The following is a 24,091-nucleotide window of genomic DNA, read 5'->3' as shown; positions in this document are numbered from 1 at the left end:
TGAGGAGCATTGATGGACAGCAATTTTCAAGTCATGCTACAAATTTTCGATTGGATTTAGGTAGGGGCTAAGTGGCCACTCAAGGACATTTACCTTTTTGTTCCTTAGCCACTCCAGTGTAGCTTTGGCTGTGTGCTTTGGGTTGTTGTCATGCTGAAAGGTGAACTTCTGTCCCAGTTTCAGCTTTCTTGGAGAGGGCAGCAGGTTTTCCTCAAGGACTTTTCTGGACTTTGTTCCATTTTTTTTCCCTTCTATCCTGAGGCTGCCACTACCATGCTTCACAGTAGGGATGGTGTTCTTTGGGTGATGCGCTGTGTTGGGTTTGCGCCAAACATAACGCTTTGCATTTAGGCCAAAAAGTTCCATTTTAGTTTCGTCAGACCACAAAACTTTTTGCCACATAGCTACAGAATCTCCCGAGTGTTTTTTTGCATACTTCAAACAGGCTTTCTTGAGTAATGGCTTCCTTCTTTCCACCCTACCATACAGGCCAGATTTGTGGAGTGCTTGGGATATTGTTGTCACATGCACACTTTGACCAGTCTTGGCCATAAAAGCCTGTAGCTCTTGCAAAGTTGCCATTGGCCTCTTGGTATCCTCTCTGATCAGTCTCCTTCTTGCTAGGCAAGGTCTTGATGGTGCCATATACCTTCCACTTCTTAATAATCGTCTTGACCGTGCTCCAAGGGATATTCAAGACCTTTTTAGATATTTTTTATACCCATCCCCTGATCTGTGCCTTTCAGCAACTTTGCCCCAGAGTTCTTTTGAAAGCGCCTTGGTGCTCGTGGTTGAGTCTTTGCTTTGAAATACACTATCCAACAGAGGGAACCTACAGGAACTGCTGAATTTATTTTGAAATCATGTGAATCACTACAATTTAACACAGGTGGAGGTCACTTAACTTGGTGTGTGATTTTGTATGCGATTGGTTACACCTGAGCTAATTTAGAATTGCTATTACAAGGGGGGTGGACACTTATCCAACCAAGCTATTTCAGTTTTTATTTTTAATTAATTTTCAATATATATTGTAAGGTAGCAGGGAGGGGGTTAAAATCCTTCCCTGCCAAAACATATGAAAATGCAACTGTCTTAATTGTTTTATTGGTTAGTAATCCCCTGCACCTGGTGTTAGTTGGAAATTAGACCCAAGTGCAGGGTATTTAAGAGAGACAGACAGTTTGTTCAGGGCTGCTGTGTGTAGGGAGGCAGAAGTTGTGGTCTGCTTCCAAGCAGTCAAGGTAAAGTCTGTGTTAAACCGTGTGAGTTTTGTGTCTGTGCTACAGGGAAACAGCTTAGCTGTCCTGGTTCAGTTAGGTTCCAGACTGTATAGTTAGTGCTCCAAGAAGGAACTAGGTGTTTGTTTGTTTTGTTTTAATTTTTGATTGGTGTTTATTAAAAGTGCGCATCAGCGCTTAAATCAATTCCATTTCTGTTTCCTGGGTCTATTTTAAAAGGGGCAACGAACCGTGGGAGAGTGAGAGAATTCATCACTCTATATCTATCTATCTATCTATCTATCTATATATATATATATATATATATATATATATATATATATATATATATAAATGCATTTTAATTCCAGGCTATAAGGCAACAAAAGGTGAACATTTGGAAAGTGGGTGTAGACTTTCTATAGGCACTGTACATGTGTTGATAGACAAAAGTACATTATGAAAGATAGACGTGCTGAAAACCATGTGCTTTCAGCTCATTCTTCAGATACCTGGAGAAAATTGTTACAACAAAATCATATTTCATATTTGAATTGTATCATATTTATAATGCTGTTCTTAAAAACAGTCAGTTGACTGATTCATTTAGGTTTTGAATGTAATGCCAGTTTTACATGCATTATTAATTTTCCAGGTAACTATGGGAACATCATTGATGGAGTGTGCCCTATAAATTCCAGTAAAAAGAAACTTCCCGAATCTCACCACCCAGAAAGCTCTCCACTGCTACATGCTGGGGAGGCTGCTGGAGATCCTGCTGGGGACCAGGATCCTGTGTCATGCAAATCCATCACCAAATCAGAGAAGCCAATGATAATGGATGGCAACAGGTTTCAAATATGATTTCTTTGGGGTCAATGAGACTAACCACGTAATACAATTATACTGCTCATATGAAACACAGTTAGACGCACTTTAAAAATGCTAATGATTATTTAGATCTTGCCTTAACTAGTTTCGTAAAGTTAAATTACTGATTTGTTTTATTTTTCCACAGAAATTGCTGCTTTTTGCCATTTCTTAACAAAAAGCCCTGTATACACTTTGTGAGCCACTGGGAAGGTCACATGTTCAGACTTTACTACTCAAACGTGTTGGAGAGAATAGCGAATACATTTGTAAGTGTTTCTGTTTTGTTTATTTAATGTGTTTCCTTACAGAACAGGATTGTGTAAATTCAAATAAACATTTTTCTTTGTGTATATATCTAAACTATTTTTTTCGAGAGGCCTGCCTCCTGTAGGCTACTGCCTCCTGTAGGCTAATGTTAGTTTCCATTATTCATTTTTAATATTGTAAATTGCTATTGCTCTTGATAGTGTTGATGAAAACAACTTTATTTTGACAGAAAGTGATCAAAGTCAGCTGTTTTATTCAGTTTAGACTTTTATACAGGCTGTTGTTGTGGCTTTTCCTAAAACTGAAGAGAAGCTTTTTTTGTGTTGCAGAGGATCAATCTGTCTGACAGACAACATTTTTGGTGGGCATTTAAATTTTTTCTACCCTGCAGTGGAGCTGTTTAGTCACTCACAAAAAATTATACATTTCTACTTTATGTATTGTGCTTAGCTGAATACATGAAGAGAGTGAACAGCATTTCACTGACTACAAACCCATACAGGACGGAACTTTGTGTGGAAATCTCTGTGTACGATTATTGTACCAGGAGTGGGATGCCTGCACCTTCTACTGACGTCAGAATAGGTGTAGGAAGGAGGAGGAAAGCACAACAATGAAAGTGCATGTATAGCAGTTGTATTTTTCTCTTTAAATCTCTTTCTCCTCTGCTCGCTCTTTCTCTTGTCACTCCTCTTTGAACACCACCACCAACACAGACAAAGACAAGCTTATATACCTGTGGTCCTAACAATAATTGCACACACTCAAACCATAATGCCCTTACACAATCTCCTAAAATGCACCCTGGTGTTTCCCATTCAGTCTGAAGGCATCTGGGATCTGTAGGTTTTAGCCCTTTGGGCATAACAGCCCTCCTATGGACTACATCACACAGAGTGAGGCTCTCACCCTGCCACATTTCTACACACAGGGCTCTTCTGCCCTGTTACAGCCTCCAATATCCATATGGCTGTTTTTGTATTAAAACAGCGCCAAGCCGATATGACGATATGTCAGCTGCCACTGTTTCACTTTTGGGGTCATATTGTATGATGAGAGTTGGTGAACGCAGGTCTTTTTTGATCTCCTCAAATGCTTGCTGTTGAAATTGGTTCCAGGTATTATTTTTGCTAAGCAAATTTCTCAGTGGTTTTGTCTTCCAGCCAGGTGAGGCACACATTTGCCAAGATAATTGGCCATTCCAAGGAAACATCACAAGTCTCCTATATTGCTGGGTGTGGCATCTCTTGGATAGCATGCACTTTCCCTCTGTCCGGTTCGATTCCTTTTGAACTTATTCTGTGGCCCACAAACTCTTTGGCAAACGTTTTTCACTGAGAGTGAGACCGGCCCCTGCAGCCTCTGAAGTACATTGTTTTTATTGACTCCTCCCATGTCAGGATATCCTCAGCATGGCAGAGTACTCCCTCCAGGCCCTCTAATATTTAAGAAATACATTTCTAGAAGAGCTCAGGAGCTGAAGATATATCGAGGGAAGTCTCTTAAAACAAAATCTCTCTGATGGAGTCATGAAAGTTGTCAGTAACGCTGATTCTTCACAGCTGAGCAATGGTCTGGTCCACTGATGGAAGAGCGTGTCTTTCTCTGCGAAGATTCTCATTCAGGATTGTGAGATCGACACAGATACGAATCTTCCCACTGGGTTTGGGAACTACCACAATTCCTGCGCACCAGTTGGTAGGGTCATCAATGCGAGCTATAACTTCCACCGCCTCCATTCTTGACAGCTCTTTTTGTCTCAACGGCAAAGGAACTCTTCTTGGTGTGGTAAGTGCAAACGCTTCCGCATCAGGATTGAGTTCTATTTTGTATTCCTCTTGCAGCATTCCCAATCCAGTGAATATCTGTGGGAATTTCTTCTTAGAGTTCCTTGGGGTCGTATAGGGCTTCAGTTATTTTTATGAGTCCTAGTGCTTCTCTGGCTGGCAGTCCCAACAGAGATCTAGTCAGTCCTTTTACAATATTTTTTGTTGCACTGAAATTTCTCCCTTAGTCATTGTGTCAGTGAATTACACATAGCTTAAGCTGGTTATTGCCAGGTTCTATATGCTTCCTGTGTTTCCTTTTAGAAGCCCATCTTGCTGCTGGTTATACTCTGTAACAGGTATTGCAGTTACATCAGTGCCAGTGTCAATTTTAAGCTCTAATTCTGTGCCATTTAAGATAAGTTCAGCTTATCAGCTTACATTCCTTGTCATTTATCAGTCCAGGAAATGTAAACTCCTCATCTTCCATTGGCATTTCCTCTTGGATTGTGCAGATACTTTTGACTGATTTGCAAACTGCTGCATAGTGTCCCATTTTTAAGCATATTTCGACATTCTGCCTCCTTGGCAGGACATTGTCTGCTTTGTATTGGAAATCTCCCACATCTACCGCACATTTGCTATTATGTTTCTGTTGTTGTTGTAAAGGTAATATAGTTTTGTTTTGGCTTGCTGTTGAAAGCCTGAATTGTTCTATGTGCGGTGACAGCATCTAAATTAGGGTTAGCTTCTTCCCCTTGAACACAGCATCTGAGCGCAACTTGTTGATTTATTACTATTTTGTTTTTGTCTAGCTTGGTTAAGAACATAAGATAGTTTACAAACAAGAGGAGGCCATTCAGCCCATCTTGCTCATTTGGTTGTTAGTAGCTTATTGATCCCAGAATCTCATCAAGCAGCTTCTTGAAGGATCCCAGGGTGTCAGCTTCAGCAACATTACTGGGGAGTTGATTCCAGACCCTCACGATTCTCTGTGTAAAAAAGTGCCTCCTATTTTCTGTTCTGAATGCCCCTTTGTCTAATCTCCATTTGTGACCCCTGGTCCTTGTTTCTTTTTTCAGGTCGAAAAAGTGCCTTGGGTCGACATTTTGAATGCCTTAATTAGGTCGCTGCATAGTCTTCTTTGTTCACGACTGAACAGATTCAATTATTTCAGCCTGTCTGCATATGACATGCCTTTTGAACCTGGAATAATTCTGGTCGCTCTTCTTTGCACTCTTTCTAGAGCAGCAATATCTTTTTTATAGCGAGGTGACCAGAACTAAAGACAATATTCAAGATGAGGTCTTACTACTGCATTGTACAGTTTTAACATTACTTCCCTTGATTTAAATTCAACACTTTTCACAATGTATCCGAGCATCTTGTTGGCCTTTTTTATAGCTTCCCCACATTGTCTAGTTGAAGACATTTCTGAGTCAACAAAAACTCCTAGGTCTTTTTCATAATTCTCTAATTTCAGTATCTCCCATATGACATTTATATATGATTTTATTGCCTGCTTGCAGTAGCTTACACTTTTCTCTATTAAATGTAATTTAACATGTGTCTGCCCAGTTCTTGTTTAGATCATTTTGAATGACCTCTGCTGCTGCAACAGTGTTTGCCACTCCTCCTATTTTTGTGTTGTCTGCAAATTTAACAAGTTTGCTTAATATACTAGAATCTAAGGCATTAATGTAGATTAGGAAGAGCAGAGGACCTAATACTGATCCCTGTGGTACTCCACTGGTTACCTCACTCCATTTTGAGGTTTCTCTTCTAATTACTCGCTGTTTTCTACATGTTAACCACACCCTAATCCATGTACATGCATTTCCTTGAATCCCTACTGCGTTCAGTTTGAGAATTAATCTTTTATGCGAGACTTTGTCAAAAGCTTTCCGGAAATCTAAATAACCCATGTCATATGCTTTGCAATTATCCGTTGTCAATGTTGCATCCCCCAAAAAATCAAGCAGGTTAGTTAGACACAATTTCCCTTTCCTAAAACCATGTTGACTGTCTCCCAGGATACTGTTACCATATAGGTCATTTTCCATTTTGGATCTTATTATAGTTTCCATAAGTTTACATATAATAGAACTCAGGCTTATTGGTCTGTAGTTACCTGGTTTGGTACCCACAGCGTACATGAATGTGTTAACCTGAACGTGTGAATCTTAAACCTAAAGCTTCTCTAAAATCGGTGAATCCATTTCGACCATTCTTCAGTTTTACTGAAAGGAAACTGTTCCATGGGCACGATCTGAAAAACACACCATCTTAGTCCTGCAAGGCTGTGTTAACTTAATATGAAGGTCTCTTTTCAGGACTCTCTGAGTTTCTTCTTCTCTCTCCCCCGTTTAGTTTATTTTTTGAGCTGGAATCGCTTTTCTGTTCTTTTCCGCTCACTTCTATCACCATGTGTAATTATTAAGGATGATGAGAGTCAGAATATAAAAGTGAACAACCTGCATTTATTAAGTAACATGAACATTATCCCCCAAAGTAACACCCTCAATCCCCTAGATGGCAGGGTTGTAACATAACACTCAGTAATCCTATGTTAACTCAAAACCAACATTAATATCTATGGGTGTATACAAAAGATAGGCAGTCAAAAATGGAAAGGAATCTTGCTCTTTTTCTTGTTGTTGAAGAGGCAAAACGTATAGTAAATTAAGACAGATCTTCATGAAATGTGACATGTGTGGGGAATTAAGTGAACTACTAATGCAACTTTGTATAAAGACTGTCAAGTTAGAATAAAGAGACCAGCCATATGACGTTGTGAGATCTGCAAAAGGGGCCACGTTATTTACAAAAAAGGTTTGTCCTGTAATGTAAAAGTGGCATGCAATACAAAATTGGGGCAGACTTAGCACCCACTTTTTATTCATGTTGCTACCAGTTCCTATTGTAATAAAAATAGGGTGCTAGCTTAGCCATTAGAGAACAAGCTCTTTGGGATATTGAATTTTTATCAAGTACTTGAAATATTGAGATACTAGTTACAAAATGCTAAGAATGTTATGCTGGTTTTTTTTTGTATACCATTTTGTTTAACTAAATCAAGTTTTCAAAGCAATGTTTAACTTAATGAAAAGTCCCTAAACTTGTGAATTGACTACTAGTGTAGAGCTCTGTTTCACAGCACTTGCTCACCAATCATTGTATTTGTGATTACACTGTAGAGTGAAGGCTTAGAAGAAGTGAAAGAACTGGAGAGACTATCAAATCCCTCAGCAAATGAACGGATGCAGAGTGTTTTTGAAGAACTTGTCAACAGTAGCGGGTAAATCATTTTTACAGAATCTCTAACCTATTAAACTTTCTTTTTAATTCATGTTAGACACCTTAGAAAGGCAATGCTGGTGCAACCACCCATTCATTAAGCTCATTTCACTGGGCACTGGTAATGCCAAAGTTACTATGACTAATGTCATCTCTGCAAAAGGTTTTATCACATGCATTTAAATTAGTGGTGAATTAAACATTACTATTGCATATCTCATGTTTGTTATCACGTTTCACAGCGTTTCACAACATACATTTTGATTTAGGCACACATGAGACCAGTGCTTTCACAACGTCAAAAAATGATCAGAAAATAAAAAGGTGTCTGCTATTAATTATCTGCTATCTTTGTTAATTCTGATCTTTCACTCTATCTTCTTATGATTCTATATGATATACGCAGCCACAATGCTTCAGAATTTTCACATCCTAGCCTTGTATTTAATGTGTTATGCTTTGTTTTTTCACAGTATTTAATGTATTATGCATTGTTTTTTACTGTATCTTGTAAAGCACTTTCTCTTTTGGTTTTCATCCCTTAACCAGTGAGGAATGACAAGCATTTATTTTAGTAAAGTACTGGAAAAATGTAACAATTATTTTTCATAGGACATGTCTAGAAAACTGCATTATAAATAAATGTATAATAATAATAATAATAATAATAATAATAAAAGCACATTCATTCATTAATTTATGCATTTATTCATAATATATATATACTATATATTCTAGTGCTGGGATAACAGGTGAATATTTAAGAATTACCTTCTACTTAATTAATAGTCATGCCAGTCTCGAGCGAATTCGCTCGAGAAACAAAATATATAATATACTATATATATATATCTAAGCTGAGGTTCAACACAGTAGCTTTTGAACCTCTATTTAAAAGTCTGAGCAAAAAGTAAACAAACCACATTATGGACATGCACTCATAGACATGATCAAGTCAGGACAGTTTAACATTGCTATTTATTGCTAATATTTTTGATTTAGGAAAGAAAGTCGGCCCTACCAATGCTAGGGTTCTGGTTTTGCCTGGATTGTTCTTTTTTTGAGGCAGCTGTCCTGGGAAATCTGTAAGACTTCCCGGGACATTAAATGTCAAAAAAGTGTATGATTTATTTATTTTTATTTTTTTGGTACGAAATGACTCTGGTGTCCCGGTTTTTTTTTAAATTAGAGGTGGGAACCCTAATCAATGCAGATTACTCAATTCATAGTTATTTAGGGGTGGGGATATTTAAATATCCGTGTCTGCCTAGTAATTAGAAAAAGAACGACTCTGAATATCGTTGGAGGAGCTGCATGCGTTGCCATGAAGTTTTAAAAAAATAATTAACTTGTTATCACGCATTACTTGTTTGTGTCTCTTTACCTTCCCAACACTCACGCACGCACGCATGCAAAAGAAAGTATATAAAATAAATCTTCAAGTATAAGTTTTACTACTTAAAAAATAGATATGCGTAACATCTAAAAGTTTTATTTAATTAAAGTAGTCTACAAATGTATGTGGAAAATGTGGGAACACAGGGGGTTACACTACAATATAATAAAAAATGGTATGATCCTTAGGCCTATATGAATGTAAGATTGAGAACAGGGGGGATATGTAAAAATATATACAAGGTTCCTGAGCAGCTTCATGCACTGGCACTGGTGGAGTACCAGGCTGAGCATTCTAATGTTCCTGTACACATCTGCCAGTCCCTATACCCTGCCTCTGCTCCGAGAAGCCACTGACTGCTGGTCTGCAGCTGTGGTAGAAGTGCCAGGAGCAGAATCCTCTTAACACACACACACACACACACACACATACACATTATAATGAAACATGGATGTCTTGTAATATTATAAACATTCAAACAGAAGTCTTTATTTAAAGCGATAGGGTACATTTATGCTATTTGTTAACTATATCCATTACTTACTGCACAATATGTCAATTGACGCCAACAGTTCATTCCAGTTCTGTGCGATGGAAAAAGAGGTGGGGCTCTGTTGTTCTTGGGACATCTTAAAAGAATTATAAAAATAATTAGTTTTCAAGAAAGTAAACCTGCAAGATTTTGCAAACAAAATCTAATGGAACATGAGGGATTTTGACCCCTGCCAGTCAATAAATTATTAGAAACTGACAAAGTCCTTTCCATTATATTTTAGAATGCACACAACTTGAATGTTCTTTGAAAACTGAGAGCTCAGATATTTCACTAAATGAGCTATTTACTTTTTATTTGCGTAACTTTCAAGTCCGACTTGATAAGTCTAGCTTAAGTGTTTATTGCAACCGGTCCCTGGTCCGTATAAACAGAGGTTTCTTTGAAGGTCTGCTGACCCGTGCTACACAATTTATATTTTTAAAGTACTATTATTCTGAGTGATGGGATTCACTAGATATTCCCTATCCCCCCCCCCCCCCCCCCCCCCCCCCCCCCCCCCCCCCCCCCCCCCACCACCCCCCCCCCCCCCCATAGTGTGCCTATACGTAGAATATAGGTTAGGGTGGACTATAGCAACATCTCCTTTTTGGATTTTACAACTTCACGAAGTCTCCACTTATTCTTCCTTGATTAGGCTAAATAAATTCAGTTCCATCAAATTATGTTCATAACTCATATGTTTTAGTCCTGGGATTAGTCACTTTGCTCTTAGTTGGACTCTGATCAATCACATTCAGATGTATTCTTGAGAGCTCCCAGCCCTCTTAGTGATTCTGTTTAATGTTATACTGAATGCATTTAGCATAATGCAGGGCTCTCAGGCACGGGTATCCACCTCCTTTACGCATGCAGGGTTGTCGTGACTCTCATGGTTGCGGCCCTACCTGCCCTAACAAGTGTAGGGTCTCAGAGGTGATTTTGAAGTGGGCTTACTCAGCTGGTGCATTTGCAGCAAGGCTGGGTAGCCACAACAGTATATTGGTAACCTACCAGACCTGTTTATTGAGGGCTCTCTGAGAGTCATAGACCCTCATCACAGCAGCTGGAGGTAGCTGTGGTTGGTAAATAAAAACCTGCTCTGTATCTCAAAGCTGAATGGGCAGGCTGTGGGCAGAAATCTTGCTGCTTTAATAGCCAAAGCTATCATCTTGCAGCTTTCTCAGGCACGAGCGTCTGGTGGGTATAAAGCATTGTTGTTAGATGCCCCCATTAAACCAGGGCATACCTTTGGTCCTGCGGTGGATGAGATGCTGACTGTGCACAGGAATCCACAAAGGAACTGGTGCGTCTGCTTCCCAAGCTGCCATCCCTGCTGCGCAAACTAGTGGCAAACTGACACCCAAGGCCCCAGCAGCCTCCGAAACTGGCACAGCCGGCTGCAAATACAGCCAGAGGGGGCTTTCATAACCAACCTGCAGCTGTGCACCGTGGAAGCTTTAACAAGGTCTGCCGTCAGGCATAGAGGCAAAAACCTCAGGCTAAGCCACAATCCCAGCGGCAGCCCTAGGGGCTTGCTGCCACAAGCCCAGGGCCCCTTTTGAAGGAGCCACCTGGAGTATTGGTGTCAATGCACCATGGACATCTGGGTGCTTACTACTGTACAGACAGGCTATTCTCTGCAATTCAAACACGGTCCACTCCCCTTTCATGGCGTGACTACAGCAAAATGCTGCGGTACTGTCTCTGGAGATGACAGCTCTACTGCATAAGTGGGCTATTAGCATGGTACACACTCTCCACAGGTACTTCCTGGTGCCCAAGCATGCAGGTCCACCTGTTTCTGAGTTGATGAAGGTCCAGAATGTTGACCATGCAACAGCTGTTGCAGTCAATCAGGCCAGGTGACTGGTTCTCCACGGTGGACCTAAAGGACGTGTATTTCCACATCCCCATAAGACCAGGGCACAGAAGGTATCTGTGGTTCGCTTTTCAAGGAACAGCGTACGAGCTCTGTGTACTGTCATTTGACCTCTCTCTAGCTCCCTTTGCCTTTTTTGAAGTGCATGGAAGCTATTCTGGCCCCATTGAGACTCAGAGGCATCAGAGTGCTCAGTCACCTGGACGACTGGCTCATTTGTGCCCAGTCTCCAGTGCAGACAGTGGCCCACACGGAACTCGTCACCGGCCACCTTGGGTCTGTCAAATCATGCAGATTGCAAGCCAGTCTCCATTGAGTATCCCATAAGCTTTTGCTCTGGGCACACCTCTCACTGCGGGTGGTACACCTGCCCGGAGTGATAAACCAGGCGGTGGATCACCTATCAAGGGGAGCTCCCAGCTCCTCAGAATGGAGGCTTCACCCGAGGTGGTGAGCCTCATTTAGGAGAGATTCGGGAGAGCAGAGACAGATCTCTTTGCCTCCTAGGAATTAACCCACTGTCCCCTCTGGTTCTCCATAAGAGGAGCCAGGGACCTTGTGGTGATAGATGCTTTAGCACACCAAATGTAATATGCCTCCCCACCACTCGCCATGCTCCTGCTGTGTCTGAAAAAAATCAGGCAGGACCCAGCCAGGGTGCTATTAGTAGCCCCTTATTGACCCAGGAGACTTTGGTTTTCAGCTCTGATGCAGCTCCTGAGCGGCCAGTGGTGGAACCTGCCAAAATGCACAACCTGCTTAGTCGGGCATGGGGGACATTGCGGCATCCTGATCCATTGACCCAACGGCTCTGGGTCTGGCCCCTGAATGGCTGCATTTGAGCCATCTGGGACTTTCTAATAGGGTCACTGACACCCTGCAAAATGCCAGAGCAGCGTCCATTCATTCCCAGTATGGGTACAGTGCCTGGGGGTTTTGTCCCCAGAACCTGTCCAATGGCAGTTATACTGCAGTCTTTGCAAGACCTGTTTGACGAGGTGAAATCCCCCTCTACATTAAAGGTCTATCTGGCAGCTATTTCAGCTTGCCATGTCAAAATTGATTCAGTCTCCCCAGGAGCTCACTTCCTGGTGGCACAATTTTTGAAAGGAGCTCGATGCCTTAGGCCGCCTATGAAGGATATTGTTCCTCGTTGGAGGCTTAACGTTGTGCTGAAGCACTCATGAAACCTCCGTTTGAGCCCTTGCATTCAGCTGTCACCCATGCCCCTGGGTGTGTTTTGGTTTATTATGTATAGTGTGGGTTGTGAAGCATGGGTGAATTAAAAGGTATGTTGGTATGTGAGCATGGGGATGTGCATGTCTGGAATAGTGGGTGGCAGGGAGGAAGTTAAAATCCTTCCTGCAAAAACACATGGGAATGTGGCTGAAACCTTTAATTGGAGCCACAGTTGTATAAATAAGGTGATCATTAGCCTTAGCGGACTGAGTGTGTTCAGAGGCGGAACGAGAGTTGGGAGTGAGGTTAAAAACGAAACCAGAGAATAACAATTGCTACATGTGCAAGTTTAGACTAGCACAATACTTGTGTTTATTCTGTGTTTGTGTGTTAGTCTGTTTTGACCATCGTGCCTTTTGTTTTCAGTTTCTAGTTTAAATGCTTCTGAACCTCCTCAAGGATCCTTTCTCCGAGTAGATTGGTTCACTTTTTATTTAAGTGCAGTCCGTCCCACTTATATAGATAGTCCTTGTTGTAGAATGTGGTCCAATGTTCAAGGAAGGTGAAGCCTTCCTGTGTGCACCATGATTTCAGCAATGCATTTAGTAGATGCATCTTGGTCTATCTCTTCCAATGTTGTTTGTACCAATTTGAACGACTACTACCAGGTCGCCTTCTGTTCATTCTAGGAGCCTGTCCACGTTCTCAGTGATGTGCCTGACAAAGAAAAAGGCAACACACTGTTGTAGTAACGGGATCCAAACTGTGCACTGAACTTGCTGTGTTTCTCAATATGGAGTTAACGACAATCATGACCGCCCTTCTTTTTGCTGCTGGCCACCACTGTTAATAGGGCCCTGGATGTTATTCCTTTCATTCTCTTGATGCTGGTTTTGATCATCGAAATTTTGAAGTGGGTCAAATTTGTTTGATGTTTTGATTTCTGGTGGTTGTGTTTGACTATTTCTTTTTTCCCCTGTCCCTGCCTATCTGAACCCAGCTGTTTTGATCCTCTTCTATCTCCCTGGTGGGTTTGTGTCTGTTTGGGGTGCAGACTTCCAAGAATTTGAGGTTGCCAGCTCCTCAAGCTCCTGCTTCTGTCATTTCCTGCAGCTCCGTTTCCAGGGTACTTACTTGATGAAGCAATTCTTGGATCTTGCAGCTCTTCACACACACTTGGTTTAGCTCTGCTGGGTTTTCTCTGATTTCCCACATCATGCAGGCGTCACAGATTATTGGCTTGAAGGCAATGTTAATTTTTTTTTTTTCATTTCCTAAGTATCTGATACATTTAATTTTAAAATCCTGTCATATAACTGTAGGATTTAAATACCAGGTCAGGTCAGCCAGAACAGGTCAGCCACGAGAAAGACTTTGATCTTATTAGCAACTGGATGAACAATGCTGGGCCAAATTCCCTCCTAGTGTTCTAATCTCTTCTAGTGTTTTATGTTTCTGAAAAGGCCCAAATACAGCTAATAATTCCTTCCACCAGAGGACAACACTACCTACCCTAGAGGAAGAAAGTGCCTTGTGTGTTTTTTCAAACTTCTTTTCATTCCAATTTAATTTATTTTTTCCCCTCTAGAAAATTCATTACTTTTGCTGAGAAGAAAGTAAAAATGAAGGATCTTACTGTTCTGGATAAGAAGAGGCTTACTCTTTGCAAACAGGAGCTGGTATGAATACAATTGAAGGGTTTTAAGGGTACAAATTAATAATATTTGTACAGCATTTGCTGCAGAACTGAGAATGGACATTTTTGTCCTTGATCAATTTAGATCAAATGTATATTGCTTTTGAGAAAGGGCACTGGAAGTCTAAACTAGATTTTATTTAATTTTATTTTGAGCTTTTTTATATTTAAATACTATCAACAAGATAAAGATAAAGCTAACTGCTTGTATTCTATTCCAGGAAAGCATGTCAAAAGAAGTGGTGTTAATTATGCAACAGCAAGGGAAGAGACTGACTTTGACCGAGTTGATTCAAGTATCCCAGAATTACACCAAGAAACTGTTTTTTTTAGTGGAAGAGGTGATGTGAAACATTATGAAATTGTGTATTTCTCATGAAAAGGGAGGCACTTCAACCACAATTCACAATTTCTTCTAAATTTACATTTCACAGCCTCAGCACACTATCCCGGATGTATTTGTCTGGATGCTCAGCAACAACAAGAGAGTGGCTTATGCTCGAATTCCAGCCAAGGATCTACTGTACTCTCAACTGGAACATGAAAGGGGAAAGGACTGTGCAAAGATTAAGACCATTTTTTTCAAAGTAAGTTTATTATAGAACCAATTAAACTCATCCATGAAACTGCTTGTTCACCTGATCACCTGAATCACAGTTTTTGGAGTAGTCATAAACATGCTGTTTGTACCTATCAATACCAATTCCAGGTTTACTTGCTAAGGTATAATAGCACAAATCATGTGTTGATGCAGTCTAAGTCCACAAATGTTATCAGAAGCTGCATTAATATTTTATTGGAATTTTCAATTTCAGCCAACTGCACAATAACACCAGATCAAGCACCCCTGTGAAGAGACCTTGTATGAGTTTGCAAACCTGCTGCACCACATCGGCTTTATCACTGTCACTAATCTGCACCTTCATACTTAAGATGGTATATATTTAATCTGGTAACTTCATTTTGAGTCTTGTGGAAACTCCTCAGGCACAATCTAACAGCAGCTTTCGCTTTGACCTGTGCCCTAAGATGGCTGACATAAGGCTCAAGTTACTTTTTTGTTCCAAACGATAAGGCCTGAGGCATTGTGATATTGGTTTCATACTCGGTACACAGAAGTCATGTGTGATTCCCTAGGCCAGGCTCGATCATGGGTGCCTTACAAAGAAAATTAACCTTTTCCTGCGGCAGTGTCAGAACTTTGCATCTCAGAAACTGTTTGACGTAGTGACTTCATTTTTGATGGTAATATAAACATCACATGCTAACCATGTTACTCTCCGTGATATTGACCTCTTGACCTATACTTTATATGTTTTTCTTTCTTTAAGTATACAGTCATTTTCAAAAGGTATTATTAGTGAATACTTAATACTCAGGATTGCATTTCAAAATCACAAATCAAGTTGAATTTTGCATACTACAGTAACAGAATGTATGTTAATCTTTAAAAACTGTACAAAATCAAATTAGTTAGCAGTGCATTAACCTGTAGGCTATAATTTTCTTGCAGATTTTTGTATGCTGTTGGCCAAAGGGTTTGCATCCCCTAGAGCAGTGGTTTTCACACTTTTTAGGCCCTGTACCAATTTCCAAATAATCCAGTCCACCTATGAAAACAGGGGAAAAATGTCTTTTCAATTTGTAGATTAAGTACTTGCAAAACCTCTTAACTCTAGACACTAGAAGCTGATAACAGCTTGTAAAATAAGGCCAATTAGACCGCAAGCCAATATTTAGTTTTATAGATTTGTCATGTGTTGCCAGGCAGATTTCAGTAAAACAAATCCCAGATTAGTAAACAATGCAGCCATACACAGAGTATGTAATTCTATATTTAAAAATGAACCAATAGGACTTCAAGTTAAAAAAAAAGCTTTAAGGCCATTAAAAATAAAAGTCTCTCTTTGCTGGCTCAGAAGGCACACAGGGAAAGAGGAGGGACTAGAGTTCAGACTAAGTACTGGAAATGGAAGACTGCTGTTAAAAACTAACAAAATAAAATTAATTGTTAACGATGGTGCAAATGCAAAATACTATGTAAAATTATTTCAAAATCCAGACTCTCCAATAAGACTCCAAATTAAGAGTCCAAAAACAGGTTATGCTTCTGAAAAACAAAACTAATTTTCCAAGTGAAAACAAAATCAGAAAGCATTTCTCAACAAAAATCACGTATTTCATCCATCAAATGCAGAAGTGTAGTGAGAAAACAGATGGGTCAGCTTGTATAAAAACATTTTACAAAGTTACAAATATAATTGAGCTGGGATGCTGTATGTATCTTGTGCAGTGTCGAATACAGCCAGAATAAGCACACTGTTTTGAAATGAATATTTCCTAAAGCAAATTTGTTTAGAGTAGAAAGGGGATATGTATATCATGCTGATGTGTTAAAGTGTTCAGTGTAGTCGTCTGTTCATGAGAATCAGCTGTAAAACAATTAAAGCTTGTTGATGGGCAGTCACTGTATGATATGAACACGTTCATAGAGCTGGAACAGGGAATCCAATTCCACACACTTCCCAATCCCAGGATTTTGGGATTGATTTTTTTTTTTTTTACTCCCAGGATTCAATTTAATAATAATAATAATAATAATTGTAATAATAATAATAATAATAATAATAATAATGTGCTTTTGCTTTTATTAATAATTACTAGTGTGGAGGTGTAGGGTGTTGCACTCACACGACAAAGGAGTTCTTCAACTAATTAATTAATAATAAAAAAACACATAAACGCATTGCAAATAAAGAGAACAGTCATGTCACTCCAGCTCCAGCACAGAACAAATGAGTGATTTCGCTGTCAAAATGGGGGTGGCCAGCCTCCTGCTCAACTCAATAATACAGTTATTTAAAAAAAGAAAACGTGGATAAAACACTGGACTGATTAAACTACAAACGCTGAAAACGTACCTAGTAAATGCTACACATTTTTTAAAGAAGCAGCATCATACAAAGACAATCTTTGAGGTTTTAACCCTCACCCTGCTATTTGAATATGTAAATTAGCCATGTGTGCGCTCAATGCTCACTTGCTGTCAGCAGCCGGCGGGGTCTTTATAGAGTTAACCTCGTCCACAGAAAGGAAACATACACCAGTACGGCTGCGGTTTTATGTGAAAGGAGATCCAACATTGTTGATTTGATTGCGAAGTCACAAAGTACTACAATGTGCTAAAAAAACAACAATGCGTTGTCCGCTCGTGTACGGCAGGGGTAGAGTAGAACCAATGAAAAACATTGAGCTTTAGATCTTTTATTTAAAGGAAAGGAAACTACTAAATAATATTACTGAAGTCTACCGGAAGCTATAATAGTAATACAGTATTTCATGTTAGATTTTGAAATGTCATTTTTTTTTTCATTTTTGTCAGTTTTTCGTTATGTATGGAAAACTACAAAGTGGTGTGTTATTCAATAAGTTCACGTAACATTATTTCAGCAGGTTTCATTCACTTTATGAAGCAAAATGCTGGGACTTGGTGCCAGCCACATAGCAGAACTGCTCCATCACTATTGCACCCCTGTTTCCTGGAGGAGGCTGAGCCAGTGAACCATGTGGTCACATAGTCGTTGAGTGGCCATCCTGGGGCGGTTATCCTGTGGCCACTGATACTCCCTGAAATGCACCTGATGAGTTTTTCCCGTGATGTTCAAATTGACAGAGGATGGCCTGCTTGACCAAGTAGTACTGGTCGGCTTCGGCATTGGTCATGGTCTGATAGGTGGCTTGGGCCGCCTCGATTTAAACAGGTGCCCAGTTGGCTATCCCAGTACTTCTGGGACCATGACGCAGTGGTAGCCAATCACTCGAACACGACCAGATACATTTTCTGCACCCTTGCTTTGGCAGGCATCATCATGGGTCCTGCTGGCACATTGGGTGCTTTCCTACGGCCGCCTCTTTTGATCAGCGACATATACTTAGTCTCTCTCTCCACGTCCTCCCATTTATAATCCAGCGCTTGCACCAACGTGGATAGTGCAGTGACATCCATAATCCCAATACTAACACCATGTGTTGCAAAGTAGTTTGCAGTGCACAGGTATAGAGGTGATGCAGTGCTCAGGAATGCAAACACCTAAAACAGGACACACGGTACTAAAAGGCCAGTGTGTGCAAAGTAGTTTGACAGGGCAAAACACAGGGTATCAGTGGTGTGGTTCTGCATTACAGCTCAGGAATAACAAACTAACAGATTCTTCGTTTAGGTGATGTAATCACGGTTAAAAGCCCAGTGGTCACTACACCACCAAGGTTCACTTTAGTCCCAATCAAAATAATACATAAAATAACAAGCCAATTCATTTATACACATAGTCTCCCAGCACAATAATACTAAATAACAAGCACTTTATACACATACATGACCACCAGTCCAATAGTGAGTGCTCCTAGTGCAAGTGGTAAATTTAAACAAGAACAGTGACAACAGTAGTGCAGTGTAAGCCGAGGTTTGGTACTGGCTTTGTACCGACAGCTACCGATATATTAGCCGTCTATAAATGACAAATGTGACAATTTAATAGACAGGCAAAACAACACAAAACAAAACACTCAGTTATTTTATAGTTGGTTCTTCTTTACAGATCATAACCATAACAAAGGAACAGATTGCTTCGCTGCATCCCCTGATATACCCTCAGGTCACTCGTCTCCTCCGTGTCACACACCTGCCACTTCTTTCTTAGCAACATCACCAAATCCATCCTTTTCTCACTGCTTATTTCACTTAACTCCTGGCTCAAGCTCTTGTACTCTCCAGATTGGACTGCTGACTCTCTTCTTGCTGGTCTCCATGGTTTGGCTATCCGCCCCCTTCAGCTCATTCAAAATTCTGCTGCTCATCTTGTTTTCTCCCAACCTCACTACTCTCATTTTATGCCTCTGCTTCGCACCCTCCATTGGCTACATGCTCGCAGTTAATTCAAGATCCTTGTTCTTGCCTACCGCTCTCTTCACCACACACTCCCTCCTATCTCCAGTCCCTTGGGTCTCCCAACACCACCTCTTGCCCTTTCCACTGCTCCTCAATTGGTCGACTAGTCATGCCTTCCCTCGTTTCTCAATCCTCCCGTGCTCGCTCCTTCTCTTACCTACCCCTCTGTGGCGAAACCAGCTACCGGAGAACTTCAGGACTGCTCCGTCTCTCACTGTCTTTTGACATTTAGACTACCAGAACTACCCCTACTATGCACTATTGCAATACTGTCATGTCATCGTAGGTGAAAATTGTTTTAATCATAAGTTGTTATCTCATTGTATTCTAATAGTGTTTGCACTTATTTAAATATTGTTTTGCAGTGTAACCTTGTATTGCCCTGTAACACCTGTAAGTCACCTTGGATAACGTCGTCTGCCAAATAAAATACTAATAATAATAATAATAATAATAATAATAATAATAATAATAATAATAATAATAATAATGCAGCTGTGCCTAATAAATCAAACAGAAGTAGTCAAAGTATCAGTATTGTGATTATTTATTGTTTACCAGTGCATTTATACTTCTAAAAAAGAGAGATTGTGTTTCATTGATTAGTATTCAATTATACAAATAAGTTGAAAACAGCAAAGTTTGTGAGCAGCAAAGAGTATTATCAGACTTCTGCTTCCCCCACCTTATCAGAGTGGAAATCCTCTCAGTCATGCAAGTGGAAACTACATACAAGATAGTTTTTTTTTTTTTTTTTTTTTTTTTCATCTGCGGTTAAGGACTTCTGTAAGAAGCTTGAGCTGCTACTCAAAAACGTAATATTTATTCACAGTGGTTTAGAGGTCATATATAATACCATAACAAAAATCAATTTAAGATCTTCATTTTCTTTTAGTTTCATTTTTATTTTTGCATTTCTGAATCGTCCTGCATACCCCCTGACCCTTAGAAGTACCCCGGGGTTCATGTACCCCCAGTTGAAAATCCTGCTACAGGGTAAACCTCTGACCATAGCTGTATATACTGAGGCAAAGTGGGGTGTGGTTAGCCGCTCTCTGGACCTTTTTCACTGTCTTCTAGTGTAAGAACAAGCACTTAACCAACAGATGGTGCCTGTATATATTTTTTCAAACACCTAGTTCCACTTTGGAACCTTTAGTTAAACTTTGCACACAGTCTTAGCTAAAAACTGGCCGGCCAAGCCATTTACCAGTAACCAGCCATAGAAGTATAACAATACTTTTTCCCCAGGTCTGTCTCCACGGGTCTTTTCTCGGGCCGTACCCTTCATTACATCTGCTATATATACACCTGTCTACTTAATCCCAGGCAGGTGTCCCTCAAGTGCATTAGGGCCAGGTTTCCCATTGTCGCTTGAATTCCAGGCCGAGGCATACTGGGGTATGTAGTCCTGAACCTCAAGGACTACACCTTTCCTCTCCTTACCCTGCCACAATGCATATTCCTCTGCAGGATTAACACGCACTGTATAAATATGTTTTAGATACCTGGAAAGCGAGTCATTGCTGTCCAAGCAAAGGTGGATATATACATGTGGCTGGGACATTCTGAAGACTCCCATGCTATCCTGGAAAATTTGCCTTCTGGATATGAACCAGAATTTCTAACCAGTAGCCCTGGACATCATAACGTTCCTGATAATCTGATATATAAATGTAAGTTATTAATACCTTCATCAAAATATGATCAATAAACTGTTGATTAAAAAAGAATGCAAAATGTATTTGTTTGAAGTGATTTTAATGATATGCCAGGAAAATACATACATTATATATTATATGTGTGTGTGTGTGTAAATATATATATATATATATATATATATATATATATATATATATATATATATATATATATATATATATATATATATATATACATATATACATATACACATATATATATATATATATATATATATATATATATATATATATATATATATATATATATATATATATATACACACACACATATATATATATATATATATATATATATATATATATATATATATATATATATATATATATATATATATTTATATTTATATTTCTGCTGTTAAATAAACTAGATATTATGTTAACCATTTCCCCCCCCATAACTCTACAGCACAGCACATGTTCCAGCTGAGAGCTCACATGTACCAAGCCAGGGGATTAATCGCTGCAGACAGCACTGGACTCTCTGATCCTTTTGCGAAAGTTTCATTTGGGTCACAAAGCCAATCCACAATGGTAACATTCATTCTTCAAGCTTTTAAACAGTAAGGGATCTGCTGAGAATAGGACAGGAAGTGGGTTTTCAGTCCTTAATTACCCTGTCAGTATGTCTGAATTATATCGGAACAGATTTATTAGAAATCCCTGTGATGTTTTTGTAAATCTGCCACTGCCTCTCCTTTTTAACTGCTTATATCACACATGCCAATATTATATTTTATGGAAAATGCAATGCAAAATCTAACATTGCTCTTCACTTTGACCTGTGACCTAAGATAGCTGCCATGTAATTAGGGCTTCTGATTTTTGGTTTTAACTGATAAAAACTGATAAAACACCCTGGATACATTCTGACATTTCTACTGGAGACTCCACCCGCAAGACTTAAAACAAGATAGTAATCGATAATGGGGCCTTGTTCTCAGGATTTAAAGCTGTATTACAGTTAAGATGCGGAGCATTTAAAATAGAATTGCAAATTGTGGCAAAATTAAAAAAAAATGTCTACACACAAAAACCCCATAAATATGTGCCAGCAGCCATAAGGTTTTTGTTGTGGAAGACAGCAAATGAAAGAAGCTAGAGCTTAAGTACTGTTGAGGTACCGCTATACATATTGTGACAAAGAAACACCCAAGCATTTTGGAAAGTAACTGAAAACATTAATTTTATACAGTATATAAAAAGCAAAAGCCCCTAAAAAAACCATTTACATAAAACTATAAAATAGCTAAAAATAAGCACTGAAAAAGGTAATGAATAAACACTGAAAAACTGAAGCCTTAGTTATAATATTCATGGACTTAATTTTTTATGATAAACAGAACACTGAAGAAGGCACTTGTCGAAACATTTCATATAGTTTTATCATAGAATTCTGATTGAGCATTTTGAAGTTATTGATGACTATTCAAATCTTGTTAAAGCGTATTACAAGCACACATCAAAATACTGTCAAAAATAAGTCAAAATTTACAAATGATCAAAGAACAAAATGAAAGGTTATTTTGCTCTTTGAGAAAATCATTTTGATCAAATTGCAAAATAGAAAATATCAAACAATCAAAGAATGTAGCACAAAAGAGATCGCTTCTTTAGTCTGTGAGTAAAGCGATATAATCAGATTGCGAAATGTGTTTTGAGCAAATGCATTCCCGAACAGATTTTAAAGATGCTGCTGAATCTGCAAATAACAATTAATTGTGGGGTATGCACAGTTTAAACAGCAAAATCAAATGTCAATCCAAGTTTGTCTAATCACTGTTTTTTAAGAGAAAGAAAGAAAGAAAGAAAGAAAGAAAGAAAGAAAGAAAGAAAGAAAGAAAAAGCTTTGGTGTAAATGAACATTTTCAAAAGAAACCATACTGAGAGATCCACTGGTCTACTGAGCCTCATTTTAAACACTGTTTTGATTGTTTAGATGATAAGAGACCGGTCAAATTAAAGTAGCTCATTCAAATTAGATACATATAAAGAAATGAGAGCTCATTAAAAAAAAAAAAAATCACAATTTAGGTTTAGAAAAACACAGTGATTTGGTATTTGTTTCTGCAAGGCTTGCTGCTGTGGCATTTACAACTCCATTACACACATAGAAGCACTTCTTTAATTGACAAAAATGAAGCCATGCATAGTCCCAGATCAGCTCTGCTACTGTATAAAGAGAGTATTTGTTTTCTTTGTGTATGTCCTCCAAATTAGGAATGAACTATTGGACAATCGAAATTCTTTCCGACTGTTAAAGGCGCTCCACAGATCCTCTAGCAGACCAAAGACCAGAGAAGCTGTCTCTTCTTTATGTTTTGTTCTTTGCTTGTTTGATATATTCTATTTCGCAATTTGATCAAAATAATTTGCACAATTTGATCAAAAATAACTTGATAATTTGTAAATGTTCAAATCACACGAAATGGTTATTATGTGTATTGTATTTTACCAGCAATTGCCTTTAACAAATTTGAAGTTCGGTATTATTTAAATGGAATAAATGTGTTAAATAGTGAACACAATACAATGCACTTCCTCGGTTTCTCTTGTTTACACAAGAATTGAATATCATTCAATACCAATCTGACAGTGTTGTTTAATATAGAACATGTCATGATCAAACCAACTAAAACTCACATATTAGGTTTACATGACAAATGAGTTAGATTTGCAACACATTTTCGTTGTCAGTTTATGGGCTCGGTACGTCAGTAACAATGTAAGCGCCGTGGACGAGAGGAACACATGTTTCCAATTGGCTTTTAAAACACAATGTGGAAGCAAATTGCATTGATTGCTCCTCAGTTGTAAAGGTAAGGGAAGGGCAGCTTTTCTTGTTTTTAAATCAACACATTAATAAATGTGTCAGAAAAATATAAGTATCAGTACACAACTATAAGTAAACCTGTTGAAAGAAAGATTATTCCTAATGTACGTGAAATGCATTTGAAGGGTATTTCCCAATGATATCAGAATGGGACCCCACATGTTTCTATAGAAACCATGCTTATTTATTTGGTGGCACACTGTTACAACCTTATATGTATGAAGAAAAAAAATTAAACAGATGCTAACCGTGACATGAAAAACTGTGTGATTGGGAAGAATTTCAAATGATATAATTGTATTTGTACAGAATGCCTGCAAATAAGCTTGTTGAGTGTAGAATGAGCTAAGCTTACTGTCAGATCCAGGGGCAGCACAGGCAGGGGTACCAATTTGATGATGGGAATGTTAATGCACTTGTGACATCAGAACAGACATGCTATATATTTTTTGTTTGTTCTCTGGTAGCACTTAACTGCTAA

General features: G+C 39.0%; 1 protein-coding gene across 3 annotated transcripts in view; it reads left to right on the top strand.

Annotated features, from left to right (window-relative positions):
- The window catches only part of fer1l6 (fer-1 like family member 6), a 164,743-nt gene that overhangs the window by 30,955 nt on the left and 109,697 nt on the right, over window positions 1-24,091 (top strand). For all 3 annotated transcript variants that reach the window (XM_041231013.1, XM_041231012.1, XM_041231014.1), the window contains 8 exons: window positions 1,876-2,071; window positions 2,239-2,359; window positions 7,324-7,424; window positions 14,001-14,091; window positions 14,330-14,449; window positions 14,543-14,695; window positions 20,561-20,732; window positions 21,187-21,311. In XM_041231013.1, the coding sequence (XP_041086947.1) occupies window positions 1,876-2,071; window positions 2,239-2,359; window positions 7,324-7,424; window positions 14,001-14,091; window positions 14,330-14,449; window positions 14,543-14,695; window positions 20,561-20,732; window positions 21,187-21,311 (1,079 nt within the window). The remainder of the gene's footprint in view (window positions 1-1,875; window positions 2,072-2,238; window positions 2,360-7,323; window positions 7,425-14,000; window positions 14,092-14,329; window positions 14,450-14,542; window positions 14,696-20,560; window positions 20,733-21,186; window positions 21,312-24,091) is intronic.

The sequence above is a fragment of the Polyodon spathula genome, chromosome 27 (genome assembly GCF_017654505.1).
Source record: "Polyodon spathula isolate WHYD16114869_AA chromosome 27, ASM1765450v1, whole genome shotgun sequence".
Classification (NCBI taxonomy): domain Eukaryota; kingdom Metazoa; phylum Chordata; class Actinopteri; order Acipenseriformes; family Polyodontidae; genus Polyodon; species Polyodon spathula.
The sequence above is the reverse complement of the archived record's forward strand: the minus strand, read 5'-3'. Positions and strand labels throughout refer to the sequence as shown.